This window comes from Vanacampus margaritifer, chromosome 9 (assembly GCF_051991255.1).
Source record: "Vanacampus margaritifer isolate UIUO_Vmar chromosome 9, RoL_Vmar_1.0, whole genome shotgun sequence".
NCBI classification, from domain to species: domain Eukaryota; kingdom Metazoa; phylum Chordata; class Actinopteri; order Syngnathiformes; family Syngnathidae; genus Vanacampus; species Vanacampus margaritifer.
The window spans coordinates 8,569,068-8,588,435 of NC_135440.1; the positions used below are offsets into that span (position 1 = coordinate 8,569,068).

The 19,368-nt window shown below is 39.0% G+C and overlaps 1 protein-coding gene across 26 annotated transcripts in view; it reads left to right on the plus strand.

Moving 5' to 3' along the window:
* rims2a (regulating synaptic membrane exocytosis 2a) overlaps positions 1 to 19,368 on the plus strand; it is a 153,581-nt gene that overhangs the window by 33,891 nt on the left and 100,322 nt on the right. For 14 of the 26 annotated variants that reach the window (XM_077576043.1, XM_077576045.1, XM_077576063.1 and 11 more), the window contains 2 exons: positions 857 to 1,067; positions 18,991 to 19,280. In XM_077576043.1, coding sequence (XP_077432169.1) covers positions 857 to 1,067; positions 18,991 to 19,280 — 501 coding nt within the window. Of the gene's footprint in view, positions 1 to 856; positions 1,068 to 2,750; positions 2,763 to 9,227; positions 9,794 to 18,990; positions 19,281 to 19,368 lie in introns of those variants that run through there. The other 12 variants (XM_077576050.1, XM_077576081.1, XM_077576071.1 and 9 more) reach the window with 3 other exon arrangements.

The following is a 19,368-nucleotide window of genomic DNA, read 5'->3' on the forward strand; positions in this document are numbered from 1 at the left end:
AAACCAATTCTAATCGGCATATTATGAAGTCAGCCCAGTGTTTAGTTTCTAAGGAGACGCTCAATTGACATGTGTCATACAAAATGCATGTGAAGAGCCCATGTGTTTTCAGCAGCCTCTCAGGACGTGTCAAGAGTTCACATCTTCTGCAAAAGATCATGTGTTGTGTATCAGTAGGAGGCCTTCTAAAGGCAAGGCAAGTTTGTTTGTATGGCACATTTCATACACAAGGAAACTCAATGTGCTTTACACAAGGAAAGACAACACCGGTAAGTATCAACAAACACAGCAGTTAATACCATTCAGAAGCAAATAAGAGAAAAATAAAGTAGGTTCCTAAATGTATTTTAAAATGTTTAAGACCTTAATCAAAGGTATAGGAAAAAAAGCAAAGTTATAACCTGGATTTAAAAGCATTTATACTCGCTGCTGACTTCCCTTCTGTTGGCAGCTTATTATATTTGTGTGCAGCATAACAGCTAAATGCAGCTTCACCATGTTTACTTGGAACTCTGGGTTCCACAAGTTGGCCCAAGTCTGTAGATCTCAGAGCCCTGCCGGGTTTGTATTCAATCAGCATTTCAATACCCAAAACATTCAGTGATTTATAGACCAGTAGCAGAATTTTGAAATCCATTCTACAGCTGACTGGGAGTTGTAACGCAATAGGCAGATGTGATCATCAAATGCATTTCTGTTCTCTATGACACAAACTGGAGCGTTACTGTCATTTGTGTTTTATGTTAAGGCTCTTGGATATTCTGAAAACTCCACCCCAACACTGTCATCGTTGATAAACTCTCTGTCTAAAAATCATCAGTAGACCTGTTTAACGTGTCCTCCTTTTTGCCCACAGGAAGTTGCACCAGCAGTTTGAGTCCTACAAGGACCAGGTCAAGAAGATGGGGGATGAGACAAAGCAGGTTCAGGAACAGAAGAGCGAAGCCCCAACTTGCGGGATATGCCACAAAACCAAGTTTGCTGACGGCTGTGGCCACCTCTGTTCATATTGCCAAACGAAATTCTGTGCTCGGTGCGGAGGACGAGTGTCTCTGCGGTCAAATAAGGTAACGCTGCTTTGCATGCGTGGAACTATCCATTTATAAGGACACATACAGATGTCCCGCTCTCAGGCAAATTTCTCCCTGTGCTACACAGTGAAATCGTAATCTGGGAATTGAGCCAGTAGTGTCTCTCACAGTAACGCATGTTTTTCAGTAGTTTGCCTTCGACAAGAGAGTGCAACGTTTCTGTTATGACCACTGTTAACCCAATGGGCTCTATTTTTGTGCCAAGTGCAAGTCTGGTGCGAATTGCGGTGTTAATCTGTGCAGGGGCAAGTTAGACCAAGTTTTGGTATTTTCGCAGAGCAATTTGCGTTGTCATGGGCGTGAAGTAGCTCCTTTTATTCCCGTTCAAAGCTGTGAGCAAGAGGCACACTGCCATAGCAGAATATAATAAAATTTGCTTGAGTCCTGTGGAAGGTTGACACGCGAAAATACATTTATAAATCTCACAAAAGTCAGTACACCCCTCACATTTCTGCAGATAGTTAGATTAATCATATCTTTCACGGGACAACACTGAATAAATGACACTTAGACACAATGAAAAATCAAATCAATAACAGAGTTCTTTGACATGAGGTGCCATGTTAAACTTGAGAGTGTATGAGTTGTAATACTGAATTTAACACATCTGCTCCCTATTCACACTTGTGACATTGTAACACTAACGAGACATGACACTGGGGAGGGAAAAGGACTGGATTTGGACATTTTCACTTAGGGGTGTATTCACTTTTTGTTGCCAGGGTTTTAGCTATCAATGGCTGTATTTTGAGTTATTTTGTGGAACTGTAAGTTTACACTGTTATGTAAGATGTACACAGACTAGTTTTCAGCATATCAAAGTGTAATTTCTTCACTGTTGTCCCATGAAAAGATATACTATAATGAAATATCTGCAGAAATGTGATGAATGTACTCACTTTTGTGAGATACTGTATAATGAAGAAGTTAATAATAATACGTTCAATGAATTCATTTATGCAATGATTCAAAGGATTTGATGGACACCAATGTTATATTTATGAATGAAATACAATGACATCACCCACAAATGTCCGCAGAGCTCAGAATCTGTCTTCTTTCACCTCGATCGAAATAGCGTTACGCCACAATTTAGACCTGCTCCATGCTAGTCTAAAGTCTAGCCTGTTTTCAGTCACATAATTGCCAGGCGTGCCGGGCCAGGTGCGTGTCAAAGAAACTCTGTAGGCCGGAACGCTCAGCATGGCGCATAGAAATGAAACAAATTCCCCCAAAAAGCACTGAGGTTTGCATCGGCAAGAAAATCAGGATTTGTCAGAGCCCATTGTGTTAATTTTCAGTTGTTGTTTTTTTCCAGCGTTCATGCTGACTTTAACTACAGTTGTTCTACTGTATTTCACCACTGGAGGGAACTATTCCTCCTTTCTTCCCCCCACCAGGGAACTACGTCAGTGGTTGGTAGATCAAACATATAAATACTGAGACCAAGATTTTAGTTTTTCATGGTTTAGATTTTGCTCATGATCTTAAATGTTTCTATGCAAAACCATCCAATCAATCTAATTGCTGTATGTGACAGTACTGCCAGGACCTGTTCTTTTTTTTTACTCTCCACTCTTTTCCCCTCTTTCTTCCTCCCTTTTATTTTCTTCTTTTCTCTCTTTCTGCTGCATTCCTGCGTTCATGGAATTGCAACAGGAGGACAAAGTGGTTAGCAGCATCCTTTTCTCTATTTGCTAGGAGTGTGTCTGGAGCATTGTTGTTACTGTTGATGTACACATGCACATACAGCAGCCAAAAACAATCTAAAAAAACAACAACAATAATACTGAACAGCAGTCTGTGAGTGTATCACCTAATGCTGGAATTAATCAGAATAATCAATAGTGCTATTATGGAGAAATACTGCTAGGGTTGGAATCAAAATGAAATCAAATGAAGCTCATGTGATTATGAAGTTAAACCATAGATGTGAGTGTTGATACAGCAGATTGGAGTGAAAATATTAGACATGTAATGGTTTTGTGGTTATGTATGGAAGAACTGGTGTTGAATGATCTGAGAAACACGGATTTTAATAATGGCTGTCGTTCTAACCTGATTCTGGTTGTATTTGCCTTTAGCCTGTGAAGAGTACCTAAACTGTTTTGTCCTTCTAGATTAAAAAAAAAAAAAAAATCATCCGCAGCATTAGTAAGCTCATTTTAGGAAGTCGTTGGGGTACTCACTTGGTGGATAACACAATGACACCTTTTGCAAAGTAGGGTTATTATGGCTTTGATACCTTCAAGGTCAACCATCGATTTACACTGTGGATGCTGTTGTTAGCCCTATAAAGCCTGAACCATGAAATATATATGATAGAAAATTCTGACTCTTTGTAAATAGAGTATTTATTGGTCCTTTTGAACAAACACATTTTTTTTTTTAAATTTGTGTCATAATTGATACATCCGGCCACTGCTTTATTCAGTTATAAATTCGTACATTTATAACTGTCAAAAAATCAAATAATAAACAGACATATCAAGCATAATCCCAAAATCAGAAAGAACATTATTAATAACTAATAAGTATTGGTTTCTCTTCTTTCTGAATTGGAGCAATCTTGCAAGGTTGCTGGAAAAGCCATCAGCTCGGGTGATCCGCATGTCGGCGAGATGTTTAACGAGTTAGACACGAAAATGTAACCTTACCAGCAAGATGAATTCTCGCCGTATTTGTGAGTTCAAAAACTCCGGATAATACATCTTGTACCGCTCCTGCTGATCCGTTTGCAGCCAACCTTTTATAGGTCAGACCATTCAGGCGCCGCTAATCAAACAAACCTAGCAGACAAATGGACGCTGCAATTAATTCTGTTCTTGCAGAATTACTCACCATTTCCTTCGTGCATTTTTATCTGGTAAAGATGTTCGTGCCCCCCCCCCCCCCCCCCCCCCAAGACGAGGCGGAAGACCACATTTTCATCCGTTGCTTTGATTGGTCAAAACAAACGTGCAAGATGTGAAGAACTCCCTTGAGTGAATCCCAATGATCAATCTGGCTCGCGAGGTGAAATGTACAGTTTTCACGAAAATTTTGATTTTCAGATTTCTCCACAAATAGCTTCCTTGAGGTCTCTCGTTTCATTTCCCAGCAGCACAAACGTCAAAAATGTAATAGAAGTGTATGAAAATAAGCAATTATTAGACAGTATGCATCGTAACCAAGGAGTGTTTTTAGCCTAGCTGCTAGCTAGCGCCGCGCGCCGGGCAACTGTTTATTTAAACTCAACCCGGATTTCCTGCTTCAAACATCATTCACAAATGATTTATATAAATGTTGTGAGGAGAAGCGCTTCTGATAATGGATGGATAGACATAGCAACCCAAAAAAGTCAAAGTCCACCATAATGAATGTATGAATGAATGACGCGCACGTCATAACACGCCATCATACCTCCAAAGATAATTCCGGGATCTCTTTCTTAATGAATCGATTCCTATTTTTAATCAAAATGACTACATTCACACTAAGGCACGTCCGCTGACAGGTGCAAGCGAGTGCAATACTCTGTTGAACTTTCTTTTTCTTTATGTGACCAAAAGCATTTGATTTGAGACATAACATCCATTGATATTATCGATAAACTTACTTGTCACAGGCCACACCAAATTGCGAATAATCTTTTAATTCACACAAAATTATGAATTCAAATTTCCCACTACATTATTATGATCTCAATTAAACAAGGAACATACAACAAGGAGCAACAATAAAATAACCAAACTTTGGCTGATGCCTCAGAAGCTGAATTGTAAGATGAATGTGATCTTCAAAGTTGAGGCTGATTTAATCTCTTGAGAGGTCAAACTTCCAAAACTTTTAAAGGGTTCAAATCTCAGACGATGGCCTTACCTGCAATTAGAATTGACTCCCCACTGATATTTTAATAGTTTATGAAAATTTCAGGTTCAAATCTCTTTCCTAAGGTGTACTGGTTGCGATGGACATTTGAAAGCTGCAAGTCCCAAAACTTGAAACCTCTTTTTCCTCAAAACTAGTGATTTCAACCTTCCAACATTAACAACATTAACTGCTGTAACTTTGCCAATTTTTTTTTTTAGGTACATCCATGTATTATATATCGTTTTAAAGGGAATTAAGTGCAGAATTTGAATATATCAATATCTCAATTTTTATTTTTGGGGCACATAAGGACCCCTTTACCAATACAAAATGTCTTGTATTTAATATGATACGTTAAATATGAATGTGATGCACAAAATAGAATCTCATGAATGGGTTGATGTGTACAAAGAGAAGAAGTTACAGCTCTTGGGAAACGCATAAATAGTACAAGACTTAACATTTTTCCGCCATTCAAGCACATTTGTGTGTGCACGCAAATGCACACGCGCGCACATGCACACACACTGTCCCGCCATATTTTGGGCCAGCCATTTAACTTGTATTGTGTGTCGGTGAAGGCGGGAGCAGTGGTGAAATCTGTTCATTCTGTCCACGCTTTCTCTCGCTCACATGATGGTGACAACCGCGGTGAGAGAGATCTCGTTCTGTGGAAAAGCATAGAATATTTACTCGTCTTAAATCTACGTCTGGAGTCAGCAGCGAGCAGAGCGATTGCACTCTGGATTTGATTTTCTCTTTTTTTGAACACTCACCATTTGTTACTTGACTTACAATTTTATTATCAAACTAAAAACATAGATGAATCAAGCTTTAGTTGATTTTTTTTGAGAAAGCAGTGACATTTGATTGTAAAAACCTTTGCCATAGTGTGACGACGTGCCAATGTTCTGAAGTCCTCAGAATGCCTGCTTATCCTGGTGGAGTTCACCACCAGTCCTCTCATGCTTCCTCTAATGTGGCTTCAAAAGAGCCTGAGGAACCAACAGTCTCCAGGGAGGAAGTCATTTGTGATTAAAGCAACTCTTGAAATCACTACATGTGCTTCTTGCCCTCTTTTTTTTCTTCCTCTCATTGTAGGATTATTGTGGAATTTTAGATATTTTAATTTAAATTTTATATATTTATATTTGAGAAATTTCTATATGTATAGCACGGTAGAAAATTAATAATATACCAATTCTAGGCTCAAATTGTAGTTTTCGCCAGAGTGTAGCCAGGTGAAGCTTATTGTTACTTATAGCTAGCTGGTGTGGCATAAATGTAGCCCCGAGTTACTCGAGCCTTGAACCCCACTGGTGCGTTGCTCCACTTCAACTTGAGTCCAGCAAGTCCAACGAAGCTTTTTGGGACCGTGTGGGCGGTTGATTCTCAGTTTTGCAATTCATTGTGTTTTGATGTGACACAAAATGCAGATGTTGCCATTTTGCCTCACAAACTGCGATGCAAAAAAAAAGAACCTCATTTACAGTAGTGGTCTCGAGGTTTGGATGGACCAGGCAGTCATGTTTTGTTAGCACTGGCAGTGATGCAACATTTCTGTTCTGAGTTGTGTACCGTACTTGCAAAAAAAAAACTAAGCCGCACGTGATTTACAGTGAGACAATATTTCAGTATTTAATTTCAAGACAAAATGCTGTTAAGTGTTACATTCACAACCTACAGTATAGTGCTGTCACTTTTGAATATTTTTAGAATCGATTAATCTATCGATTAATCTATCGATTAATCTATCGATTAATCAACTAATTGGATTAATTTTAATTTTGCATTAAAGTGTATTACAAAAGCATTTTCCCCCTCATTACTGTTTATTAACCAGTGATTGATGTTTATTTTGTAGTAGGGATTGACCGATTATCGTCTTTAAAATTTTAAGCAAAGTTGTCTATTCCTTATATGTTTAAAATAAAATAAAAACTCCAAAGTGTTGAAAATTTGAAAAGTTGTTTCAACAAACATGCTTAATGGCATTTCAGCTATATATATATTATATATATATATTGCTGAAATGCATATATATACAGTGAGGAAAATAAGTATTTCACCCCCTGGTGATTTTGTGAGTTTGACCCTTTACAAAGAAAGGAACGGTCTATAATTTTCATGGTAGGTTCATCTTAACAGTGAGAGACAGAATATTAAAAAAAATCCCAGGAAATCACATTATATTAATTTTAAACATTTATTTGTCTTTTATTGAGGAAAATAAGTATTTCACCCCCTAGCAAAACATGACTCAGTACTTGGTGGAGAAACCCTTGTTGGCAAGCACAGCGGTCAGACGTTTCTTGTAGTTGGTCACCAAGTTTGCGCAGATCCCAGGAGGGATTGTGGCCCACTCCTCTTTGCAGATCCTCTCCAAATCCTGAAGATTTCGAGGCTGTTGCTTGGCAACTCGAAGCTTCAGCTCCCTCCACAAGTTCTCTATAGGATTAAGGTCTGGAGACTGACTAGGCCACTCCATAACCTTAATGTGCTTCTTCTTGAGCCACTCCTTTGTTGCCTTTGCTGTATGTTTTGGGTCATTGTCATGCTGAAACACCCATCCACGACCCATTTTCAATATCCTGGCTGAGGGAAGGAGGTTCTCACCCAAGATTTCCCGGTACATGGCCCCATTCATCCTCCCCTCGATCCGGTGAAGTCGTCCTGTACCCTTAGCAGAGAAACAGCCCCAAAACATAATGTTTCCACCACCATGCTTGACGGTGGGGATGGTGTTCTTGGGGTCAAAGTCAGCTTTTTTCGCCCTCCAAACACGGCGAGTCGAGTTGATGCCAAAGAGCTCGATTTTAGTCTCATCTGACCACAGCACTTTCTCCCAAGCCTCCTCTGAATCATCCAGGTGCTCATTGGCAAACTTCAGACGGGCCTGTACATGTGCCTTCTTGAGCAGGGGGACCTTGCGGGCACTACAGGATTTCAATCCATTACGGCGTAGTGTGTTACCAATGGTCATCTTGGTGACTGTGGTCCCAGCTGCCTTGATATCATCAACAAGCTCCTGCCGTGTAGTTCTGGGTTGTTTCCTCACCTTTCTCATGATCCGGTTCACTCCACGAGGTGAGATCTTGCGTGGAGCACCAGACCGAGGGAGATTGATGGTCAATTGGTGTGTCTTCCATTTTCTAACTATCGCACCAACAGTTGACTCCTTTTCACCCAGCTGCTTGCTAATGGTCTTGTAGCCCATTCCAGCCTTGTGCAGGTCTATAATCTTGTCCCTGGGTCTGTGGGAGCCAGAATTCTTGCTGGTTGGTAGGGGGTGAAATACTTATTTTCCTCAATAAAAGACAAATAAATGTTTAAAATTAATATAATGTGATTTCCTGGGATTTTTTTTAATATTCTGTCTCTCACTGTTAAGATGAACCTACCATGAAAATTATAGACCGTTCCTTTCTTTGTAAAGGGTCAAACTCACAAAATCACCAGGGGGTGAAATACTTATTTTCCTCACTGTATATATATATATGCATTTTTTTTTTTGGGGGGGGGGGGGGGGACGAAAAATTAGTGTATTTTACTTAAATTAAAATCGGCTTGAAATATCAGTTATCGGCTTCCTTGACTACTAATAATTGCTATCAGTATCAGCCCTGAAAAAAACATATCAGTCTATCACTTCATATTTGTATAGTGATTTTTTTTTTATACAGTCAAAAGGCAAACAAAAAAAAGGCTGGGTGGGGGTTGATGTTTTACTATGTTACCGGGTTCGGTCATTGTTTTCCAAAGTAAAAATAGATGTTTGCAAACAACTTATTTTGATTAAACACAGAAGATAATCGGTCTTCTTTCAAGAAAGATTACAGAAACCAGTGAACAATTACTGTTGATATGCTGAAATCAGATGATTTGGACAATTTTAAATTAAAAAAATTCTCCAAATGATTACTCAATTATTAAAATAGTTGTTGATTAATTTGTTAACCAATTACTTGTCGATTAATCGATTAATTTTGACAGCTCTACTACAGTATGTCTTACCATTATCATATCTAACAATTGCCACCTTCATGACAGTGACTTTGTTTTATGGGGATCATTGGAGCAAATGAACCGTTTTGTAAAAAGCATAGAAATACAGTATATGTGGGGAAGTGTCCTGATTTCACTGCTTTATTTGGTTTCATTCTGCAGATGAAATGGAATTGAACATGATTATTCTTACTGTCCGTGAACGCAGCATCATTCCTATAACTTCACGTCATATTTTTGCCCCTGTGACTTCATCCTCTTGCAGTTATTTGAGGACAAAATGCACTCACTGTGATGGCGGTGCCAAGAAGAGCGGTCACAGCACACAGCGAATGACAAAGTGTGCTTAACGGGAACAGAAATATTTTCAGTCAGCATTCAGCGCTGAGTGCTGGATGGAGGGGGTTGCCGCATATAAATGAAGCTCGCTGATGTAAACGGCAGGCTGACCGTGTCATGGATGAACTAATGCAGCGGTGGTGGGATGCATAACCTCATTTGGCGGGTTGTTGCTTGATCCGCATGCTTCTCTCCCAGAGTGGTCCTGACAGTCCTGTTGGATCAACCGGAATTGGATATCCGTTTGTTTTTCTCCCTCCGCCGAGTCAAGTACCTTCAGTATTTGGATTGTGACATTACACCGGCGATAGAAACTAGGGCAGCGAGCGACTGTGTTGCTGTTGGTTTGATCGGCGCGCGTGACGAGTCTCCGGCGTAACCTTCACGTTGCTCCCAGCAGCTGGTGTCTGGACTTGGAGCTGTCCGCGGTTCTGAAGGTCGGAGTAGCGGGTTTGTCGGGGTGATTGAATTGAACACTCCCGTGCTTTTTCTCAGCAGCACAATGGGTAAGCTGGCGAATGTGGCGAATTGAATATGTCATGCTCTGAATTCTGTTTACTGCATGCATGTATAGTTCGTGTGGTATTGTTTTATTACATTTGAAACGTGTAAACCTGTGCAAAAAAAAAACTAAAAACACTGATGGTGTGTGTGTGTGTGTGTGTGGGGAGGTAAACCACATATTCACATTTACAATAATGTTGTAAATGTATTTCCACCTCATTCCCGAGTCTCTGAGCTTCAAACAAGGGCCATAAATATTCATGAAGTCTATTATTATTGCTGGCGCACACTAAAATTAGAAGCTCATTAAAATGTAATTCACCGCGTGCAGCCACTGTTGGAGCATGTGAATGTAGCAGCTTGCCTTGTTTTCATCATCTGCACATGCAGTGCATCACACTCAAGTGTCATGCTGACTTTCTGCTCTTGAAAATGCCCCCCAAAAGCCTCAGAAAAACACAAACAATAGGATTCAAAGAGTGCAGTATGTATATTTAGATAGGTATGCCCTGTAAGAAAAACGCCTGGGGAGTTTGTGTACACTTTAAATTCATTATTCATTGGCTGAACAAGCACCATAAAGTGACTGCAGTTCCCCCAGCTGTGGCAATCATTTTCTCTGGAGTGTATTCGCTCCTATCCTTATTGATGATTGCAGCTCAATCTGGGCGCGGTCCAGCCCGGGATGTTCTGAGAAAGGCTCCACTCCCTGAACAATGAGTCTTTTAATGAGTAGTACGGCTTACCTCGGTGCAGGTGGAGGAGAGATACTGCGAGGCAATATGATACCTATGACAGCTCATTTAATGGCCCATCAATATTGCAGCATATGCCGTCTCCACTCTTTGCCTCACTTCTTTGCTCCGTCATTATTTTTGGACTTCTTACAAAGATGTCTCTCATCAAATTTGTCACTACAGCATGTGATACCTATACCGTACTAGAATGCTAGCTCGTCCTCACTTTTTAATTAGATGATGATGATAATGGCTACATTGGCCTTTTAAGGAAATGTTACAAGATAGGTATAACTAAACAAATGTCAAAAATGACTTTCATGCCATTGGCACACTCCTTGATTACAATATACAGTAAGTGTGTCTAAAAATTGAAATGTATTTTTTATAAAACCATATTTCCCATATTGTTACTGTATGATTGCGCAAAAAAAATATTCAGCATTGATAAAGTCTTGCCTTAAGAATACAAATAATAAAAAAAGGCAATTTAAGCACCCTTATGGAGATAAATAGATGTTATTGATTTGATTTGCCACTGAAACTGGCTCTCAATGTGAGATACTGCTGATTCACTCTCAGCTCATGTGAATTAATGTTGTAATGCATCGTATTGGCCACTAGGAGCTGCTCACTGCTCTTCACTGCTTCTGGTGCTGAAAATGTGTTCATCTCCACATGAGAAATGTAAATATTAAAGACAGCACAAGAAGGAGCTTTGCTACAGGCTGCAAATTATATTTTTTTTTTATGTGATTGAAACTGTTTTTATTATTATTATTATTATGATTATTATTATTTTTTATATGTCATTCAGAACAACATTGGCTATTTTTGCAGTTGTTACTAACAGCCTGGACAACGGTGTAGAATGTGCAAGTAATATTTTGGCACAGGATGTGTGTTGTTGTTGTGTGCCTCAGTAAATCTTATATGGCTCATTTGTAGGCCATAAGGACTATATTGCCGTGGTTGTTATATGTAGTAGTGCGAGGGTTTTTAGCTTTCTATTTTTAGCTGCAGGTTCAATGACTATGAAATGTGCAAACACAAGGAGAAATGGCTGTGCCTGAGGGCTGCAGCTCCCAACCCCCTTCCTGCATTCAGCCATGAAGAGTTGATATGAAGCGGTGTGTGTGTGTGTGTGTGTGTGTGTGTGTGTGTGTGTGTGTGTGTGTGTGTGTGTGTGTGTGTGTGTGTGTGTGTGTGTGTGTGCGTGCGTGCGTGCGTGCGTGCGTGCGTGCGTGCGTGCGTGCGTGCGTGCGTGCGTGCGTGCGTGCGTGTGTGTGTGTGTGTGTGTGCGTGCGTGTGTGTGTAAGTAGGCGCCCATATGTGTCTATATACAGCCAGGTCCATTAGTGTCGGGGCAGTGATGCCATTACCATATGTTTGCTTCCGTGCGCCACCACAATGGATATGAACAAAATGTGTCAACGTGTAGTAATTCAATGTGTACGCCCCCAAAAATATAGAATAAGCAATATAGGAACTAGACAGCAATTTATATGCACACGTGAACAAACTTGTTGGTAACTTTCTGTTCATGAAAAGCACACACAGTGTTAAGTCAAGTGACAAATATTAGCAACATCCCCTGATATGGTCACAGAAATGACTTGAATCAGACAAAAGTATTCATAAATAAAAAATAATAATAATGAAAACTAACCAATGCAAATCAGTTATTGTTTTTGTATCTCATGAAACTGGCCTGGACAAAAATGTTGTTGCACACCCTTTTGAGGCAATCACTACAATCAAACAATGATTGTAACTTCCTGTAAGACTTTTTTGGCCCACTCTTCATGAGCAAACCGCCCCAGTTGTTTCAATTTTGAAGGGTGCTTTCTCCAGACTGCTTGTTTCATCTACTTGCTCCAGAAATGTACAATAGGATTTAGATCAGGGCTCATTGAAGGCCACTTGAGAATAGTCCAAAGTTTTGCTCGTGGACATTCTTGGGTGCTTCTCAGGAGCGGTCGGCTGACAAAAATTGGATAAGTAACTTTAATCTGGTTACTGGTCTGGAAATTGTAACAGGACAGATTGCTCGTTACAAAAAAAAAAAAAAAGTGGTCATTTTAGAGTAACACGTTACTGAGTAACCGACATCACTGCATGATTGTGCTTAAAGGTGCTTATGCCGTTTAGAAAGGTCATGTTAAAACTTTTTCTACATCATGCATGCTACACCAATGCCCAGATGAGTACGAAGAGCCCTGACTATTTTACTCTGACTGCACCTATCAGTGTACTCTGCGCACTCCACAGTTTCTTTAGGGAGGGCAGAGTTTTTCTTACCTCATTTGAAGTCATGTCCTCCTTTGGTAACTCATTCACTGCCATTGACAACTATAGATGTCAAAAATTCATTTGGTTTCATCTTTTTTCCACTTTTGTTAACAAGATTATGAAAACCTAGAAAAAAATGTATTTTACATTTAGAACAGATATAACATTTTTGATTAACTAGTGAAGTAATGTGATTAATTACAATAAAAAAAATTAACCGCCTGATGCCCCTAATTTAAAAAAAAGAAAATATTTAAAAAATTAGGGGTGTCGGACGATTACATTTTTTTAATGTTATTAATCGCATGACTTCAATAGTTAACTCACGATTAATCACAAATTTTACATCTGTTCTAAATGTAAAATAACATTTTTTCTAGGTTTTCATACTCTTGTTAATAAAAGTAGAAAAAAATGTGAAACTAATAGAAATTGTTTAAATGAATTTTTGACGTCTATAGCCGTCAATGGCAGTGAATGAGTTAACTGTGGCTGTCGTTTTAAGATCTCGCACGCGCACCATGAACGAGCCTGGCACAGATGCTACAGTTACACTTTGGACCAGAGGTGGCAGTCGGGAGAAAAAAAAGTGACACACTGCACAATGGTCCTTTAACCCTATAAAGCCTGAAACATGAAATATGAGAGAAAATTCTGAATATTTGTTAATAGACTGTTTATTGGTCCTTTTGAACAAACCCAAAAAAACATTCCACATATGACTTTTGATTTGTGTCATATTTGATACAATCCGGTCACAATGCTTTAAATTCGTACAGTTATAACATATATGAAAAATATAACAATAAACAGGCATATCAAACATTTCAGTATTTCCAAATATCAAAAATTTCCCACTATTAATAAGTATAGGTGTCTCTCCTTTCTCAATTGGGGCGATCTTGCAAGGTCGTTGGAAAAGCCATCAGCTGGGTGATACTGCCCTCTAATGGATTATCCATGCAATGCATCATCAGATCATATACATCAGAGTTTTAATGGCAAAAAAAATATTTTTTTTCTGTGCTATGTGATTGGTACATTGACTGATTTCTTCTAAATGCAAGTGATGTGTCAGTGCTAATGAAATTGCTGAACCACAATTTTAGCTTTTCAATCACTGCGGCGCATCAGATTAAAACAATTTTTTTGAGTTAATGTTCTCACTTGTAACTCTTCAATTTCTACATGCTTTGCAAAAATTAGAACGTGGTTCATCAGCGAGGACAACTGGCCTCAGGGGCTGCTGGTGGGTGTTAGTCGATGACAAATGTTTGACTGAAGGGCTCTCACCATGACCTCGGTTAAAGACGCAGTCATGGCTTCACGGACTCCACTCCACTGGGACGCATAAAGCACAATTTGTAGCCTCTCAGCTTCCATTGTGTGTCAGTATTGTTACAACCAATCTGTAACATTGATAGCAAGTCATAAATGCCTCATGTGTCAATATCACATAGGCTGGTACATGATGCCTTCAAGTGCACAAGTGTCTGAATTGAAAGTATAACTGTTATAGTTGATCATAGCTGCATTAAACAAGTAGCCGCAACCATATAGTTTGTCTCCGTTTGAGGTCAGGCTGCTGTACTCTTCCTTATCTGCAATTTTTTGTCAGTTACCATAGCTTTTGTTTGTTTAATGTGCGTAACTAGTCCATGATTTGTTGTAAAGTCCAAGAGATTTCAGCACAAGTTTTAAAGCTGCATGGGATGACATCACACATTGTACATCTTCCTTTCATTTAGTGTTAATTTTATCAGCCATTTTTTAATTTAGTCTCAGTTTTAGTCCAGTTTTAATTGTGCTTGTCAGTTGTTGTTTAAAAAATAACTAATTTAGTCAACCTCATCCCGTTTTATTTAATCAACTATTAGTCGACTATGCTGTAAATTGAGTATTTTAGTCCTAGGAAACGTTTAATTTGTCTAATTTTAGTAAATTAAAAACTGTCAATTTTTTAATCTGGCTTTAATTTAGGACAATTATTTAAAAAAAATTGAAAGCGGTAATGTTATGCCTGAAGGAAGACCACATTTCCCATAAGGACAAGCGCATTGCGTCGTTTTTGCATTCATGCCAGCGAGCGTTGACATTCAAATTAACTTCTGGTCTTTGTAACAAATGGGGAATGGGGGAAGTGACATATGCCATAAAGTAGTCAGCACATTTGTAGTTTTTTTGTGTGGCAGGCAGTGTTCCTACCATCCTCTTCAAAGTAGCTTAGTGCCAGTAAAAATGATACAGACCTCCTCAGCCCATGGCTAAGGTACCATTCAACTAGTTTTAAGTCAATGTTTCATCAGAAGAGTTATGAAAATATTTTATTACGGTTGAAAAGTTCCTTAGCGCCTCTTTGATGTTACGTTATAAACAACCACCACCAAAAATAACTTAACTTTAATGTTTTTGTAGTTAACTGCAGCGTGTCTCTTTAGGTTTGTTGTGTTTTTACCAGCTACCTTGTGCTCACATTCCGGGCTTCCATACATTCCTTCCCTTCGACTAAAATCAAGCCTAAGTTTTTTTTGTTTTTTTTACGTCCACTTCAATGTGTCAAAAATGTGTCCATATATCATATGGCCTCTCTTTCTCCCAGGCCACCTCCTGCCTGTTCCCTGTGTTGTTGCACGCAGTATTTGTTCGCTGCAGATTTGAAAAGGGGTGTGCCACTGTGTGTCAGTGGTGGAATAGATCATATACGTTTTTTCTCGTCTTTGTTCATGAGCTAAAATTTTAACCCAGTGTTTATCTAGTAAACTACATTTTCGTCTCATCTTCGTTCATTATAATGTCCACGAAAACGCAGACTGGTTTAGTCCCAGTTTTTGTTTATTAATGAGGCTTTTAATCCCGCCTAGATTAATTTCCTTCAGGTTGACGAAAACAAATTATGTTTTCGTTGACTAAACTAACAATACAGTATTTTCAAAACAATCAGAAATCAGCACTGTACTGTACCAATGCTTTGGAAATTACAGGAAATTACATACAGACGCCATCTGTATCACTGATGCAAAGTCAGCTTTAAAACATGGACAGCTCTGATAGCAGGAGAGGCAGCGTTCAAGTCCTGCTAGCGCTAATAACCGTAATGCACTGACTCAGCACCGAGACTTTTAAGACGGGCGGTTTGGGTGCCAGCGTGTGTGTGTGTGTATGTGTATGTGTGTGCGTGTGTGGGTGAGGGATGGAGTTATAGCTGTTGGTTAGTTCACTGGCCGCATCATTTTTCTTTCTCCTCAACTTTACAGACACACTTCAAAGTAAGTTACTATGGGCTAGATATGGTCACCTGTACTGGATTTGGTGACATTACACAGTACCTCTGGTACTAGGTCTTGTGTGTGTGTCTGTGTATTTGTGTGTATGTGCATAGTGATCAGGGCTGCTGTCTGCTTTCGGATTCGTGAGGCTAATGTGGTGAACTGGCTGCTGCAGCTGCAAAGTAGAGCAGATAAAGGCACGGCATCACAGAGCAGTAAAATCCTCAATTGCTAGTCTTTAGAGCGCTTAACAAAAGGAACATGTTTCTATTGTTTTCCATTTATAGTAAAGAACATTAACTGCAATTGCAGTACGTGCCACCCCAATATACTTTGCCTTTAACCATTACCATTAAGTAATCTCTGCAGTCAGTGTTGATACGGGCACTTTGCTGATGCAGTATGTCAATTGGAAAACCGGAAAATCGTAATCGGAAAAAATGGAGGGGGGGTGATTATCATGCCTGGCCAACCAAAGTCACATGAAGATCAAGTTTGAGCTATGCTCAGAAATGTACAAAAGACTCACAGACTCGAAATGTCAAAACAGTAAGAACATGAAACTGTTTAAATTATGTGAAAGGCTGCTGCATGTGTGCAATAAACCATCTTTCCGCTCATTAGCACAAATTGTCAAATCTTGAATGTTGTTTCTGTGGGGCGAAAACCTTGTGTTTCAATTTCAAAATTGCTGTGACTCAGTCCCTATTTTGGATTTGAAATGATTTTCACCCATCAACAGTGGTATGCCTTTGTTTTGTGAAGAATTTACATCGCATATGTTCACAGATTATGCCATTACAGCACATCATAGACGGTATAAAATACAGTGGATATAGAAAGTCTACACACCCTTGTTGAAATGCCTCGTTTTTGTCATACAAAAAACTGAGAACAAGTTAAATAATTTCAACTTTTGCCACTATTAATTAATACAGCTTGGCTGATTTTTTTTTTTTAGAAAAGGCAAGTAGAAATAAATAGCTCAGATTGATGTGGTTGCACAAGTGTGCACTCCCTCTTTTAACTGAGCATGTGGCTGTGTCCAGATTAACCAATAACATTCAGTCATATTAAATGGGGGTCAGCACACACATGTTACCATGTTTAAGTTCCTCTGATTAACCGCAAATAAAATTTAGGTGTTCAAGTAGCCTTTTCCTGACATTTAAAGTGCTGTTTTTAACCTATAAGGTTTAAAATGGTTTAGCAGCAGCATACTTAAATGTAGACATCAATGTTCCCACATGATCTCTGCGCTCAGAAGGGAGCAGCCAGCTAAATGCTCCTCGAGCTAGGAAAGTGTTTGAGGGTCGAGCAACGCTGTTGACTGTTCCCCCGCTTGACATCAGTCATGTCTGGTTAGTTGAGATTTTTAAAGCTTAAGACTTACTGTTACATTTATCTCATAATTGATGTGCTGTTTTAATTTTGTGTTATTTTAATTGTGTCTTGTTTCTATGTTTTTATTTACTTACTTTACTTTACTGTTTTATTTATTTCAATTTTTTTTAATGTATTTTTTTTAACTTTTTTTGGGTGATCTGTACAGCACTTTGACTGAAAGTGCTCTATAAATGATTTAAAAATATATATTATTACTATATTAATTTTGTACTCATCATACAGTACAAACCATGGTCCGCATAGTGCTTCCACAGTATCAGAAATAACTCATTGTTCAAAGGTATCAGTCAGGAGAAGAATACAAAATAATTTCCAAGGCATTAGATAACCCATGGAATACAATGATGTCATCAAGTGAGAGAAAATATGGAAAAACTAAAATAACTAAGAAAGAGGCGAGAACATAACTGATCTGCCAAGAATCTGACAGCAAACATACAGTAATCTCCCATTTTCTTCATATGCCTGGTCCATGGGTTAGGTTGGCAAGAAAGAAGCCTTATTATTACAAAGAAACATATCCAAGCTCGACTACATTTTACAAAAAAGTGCGTAAAAAAATGTTATGGTTTAATGAAAGATTGAGCTTTTTGAGCACAATTTCAAAAGGTATGTTTTTTCTCTCTCGCAAACACCATTGCTCAACATCAAAAGAACACCATAAATACCGTGCAAAATGGTGGCAGCAGAATCATATTTTGAGGCTATTCTCCAGCTGCAACTAGTGCATTAGTCAAAATGGACGAAACACCAACAAGTCAATATTAGCACAAAACCTTCAGGTTTCTGCTAGAAAGGCAAAAATGTCAGGAAAGGCCTACTAGAACATCTGAACTTCATTTAGGATTAATCAGAAGCACTTAAAATGGTGGCAGGTGTGTGCTGACTCACATTTGACATGAATTTGAATGTTATTGCGTATCACACACACAACCACATCCCCTGTTATGAGAGGGTGTCCAACTTGTGCGACCACATTATCCCACTTTTTTTTATTTTTACTTCCGTAAACAAACAAAAAAAATCTATAAAGTTGTACAGGACACGTTTTGAAATTATTTATACTCTATTGATAGTATTTTTACTTGGAATGGGTAAATACTGGTACGGGGAGGCCGATACCAATATCAGCCACCCTCTTGTGGCCATTTTACAATCATGAACTAGAAATTAGAAGAATACAAAATTGCCATTGATTTCATGCAATTTAAGGAAGAATACTATATTAGAATATATCGGTCTTTTAAAAAAATGATCTGTAATTGTTTTTTATTTTTTTATGTATCGATACTTGGTATCAATATCGGTGACTACTCAGGAGTTGAGTAGTCAATAAGTCACTAACCCTGGCATTGGTCTGAAAAACAAAAATGATATTAAACATCCCTAATTTTTACTTGACAAAAACCTGGCATTTGAACATAGATGCGTTGAGTTTTTATAACTTGTGCCCATTACTTCCCACACCGTTAACGTTTATCCTCTTCCTCCCTTTAGGTGATGTGGGTATGCAACTTGTGCCGAAAACAACAAGAAATCCTCACCAAATCGGGGGCATGGTTTTATGGCTCGCTGCCTGGTCAGGTGCGGGCTGTCTTTGAAGGCGGGCCGCAGGGGAAGAAGGCCAAACTGCAGGACCCGTCACTTTACCCTTACCACGGCGCCTCAGGGGACTTGACACCAACGTCAGACACAAGCAGACGTCACGGCGGGCTCCTGCCCAGACAGGCGTCCCTCGACAACGGCTCGCTGAGGTACTCTGGACATGGCGATGCACCCATAGACAGGTTAGTTTCACTATGCTATGAGGAGTGCATACGAAATGTGTGTGGGATCATATCCTTTTCGATTGGTTGAAGGATCAGAAGACTTTTA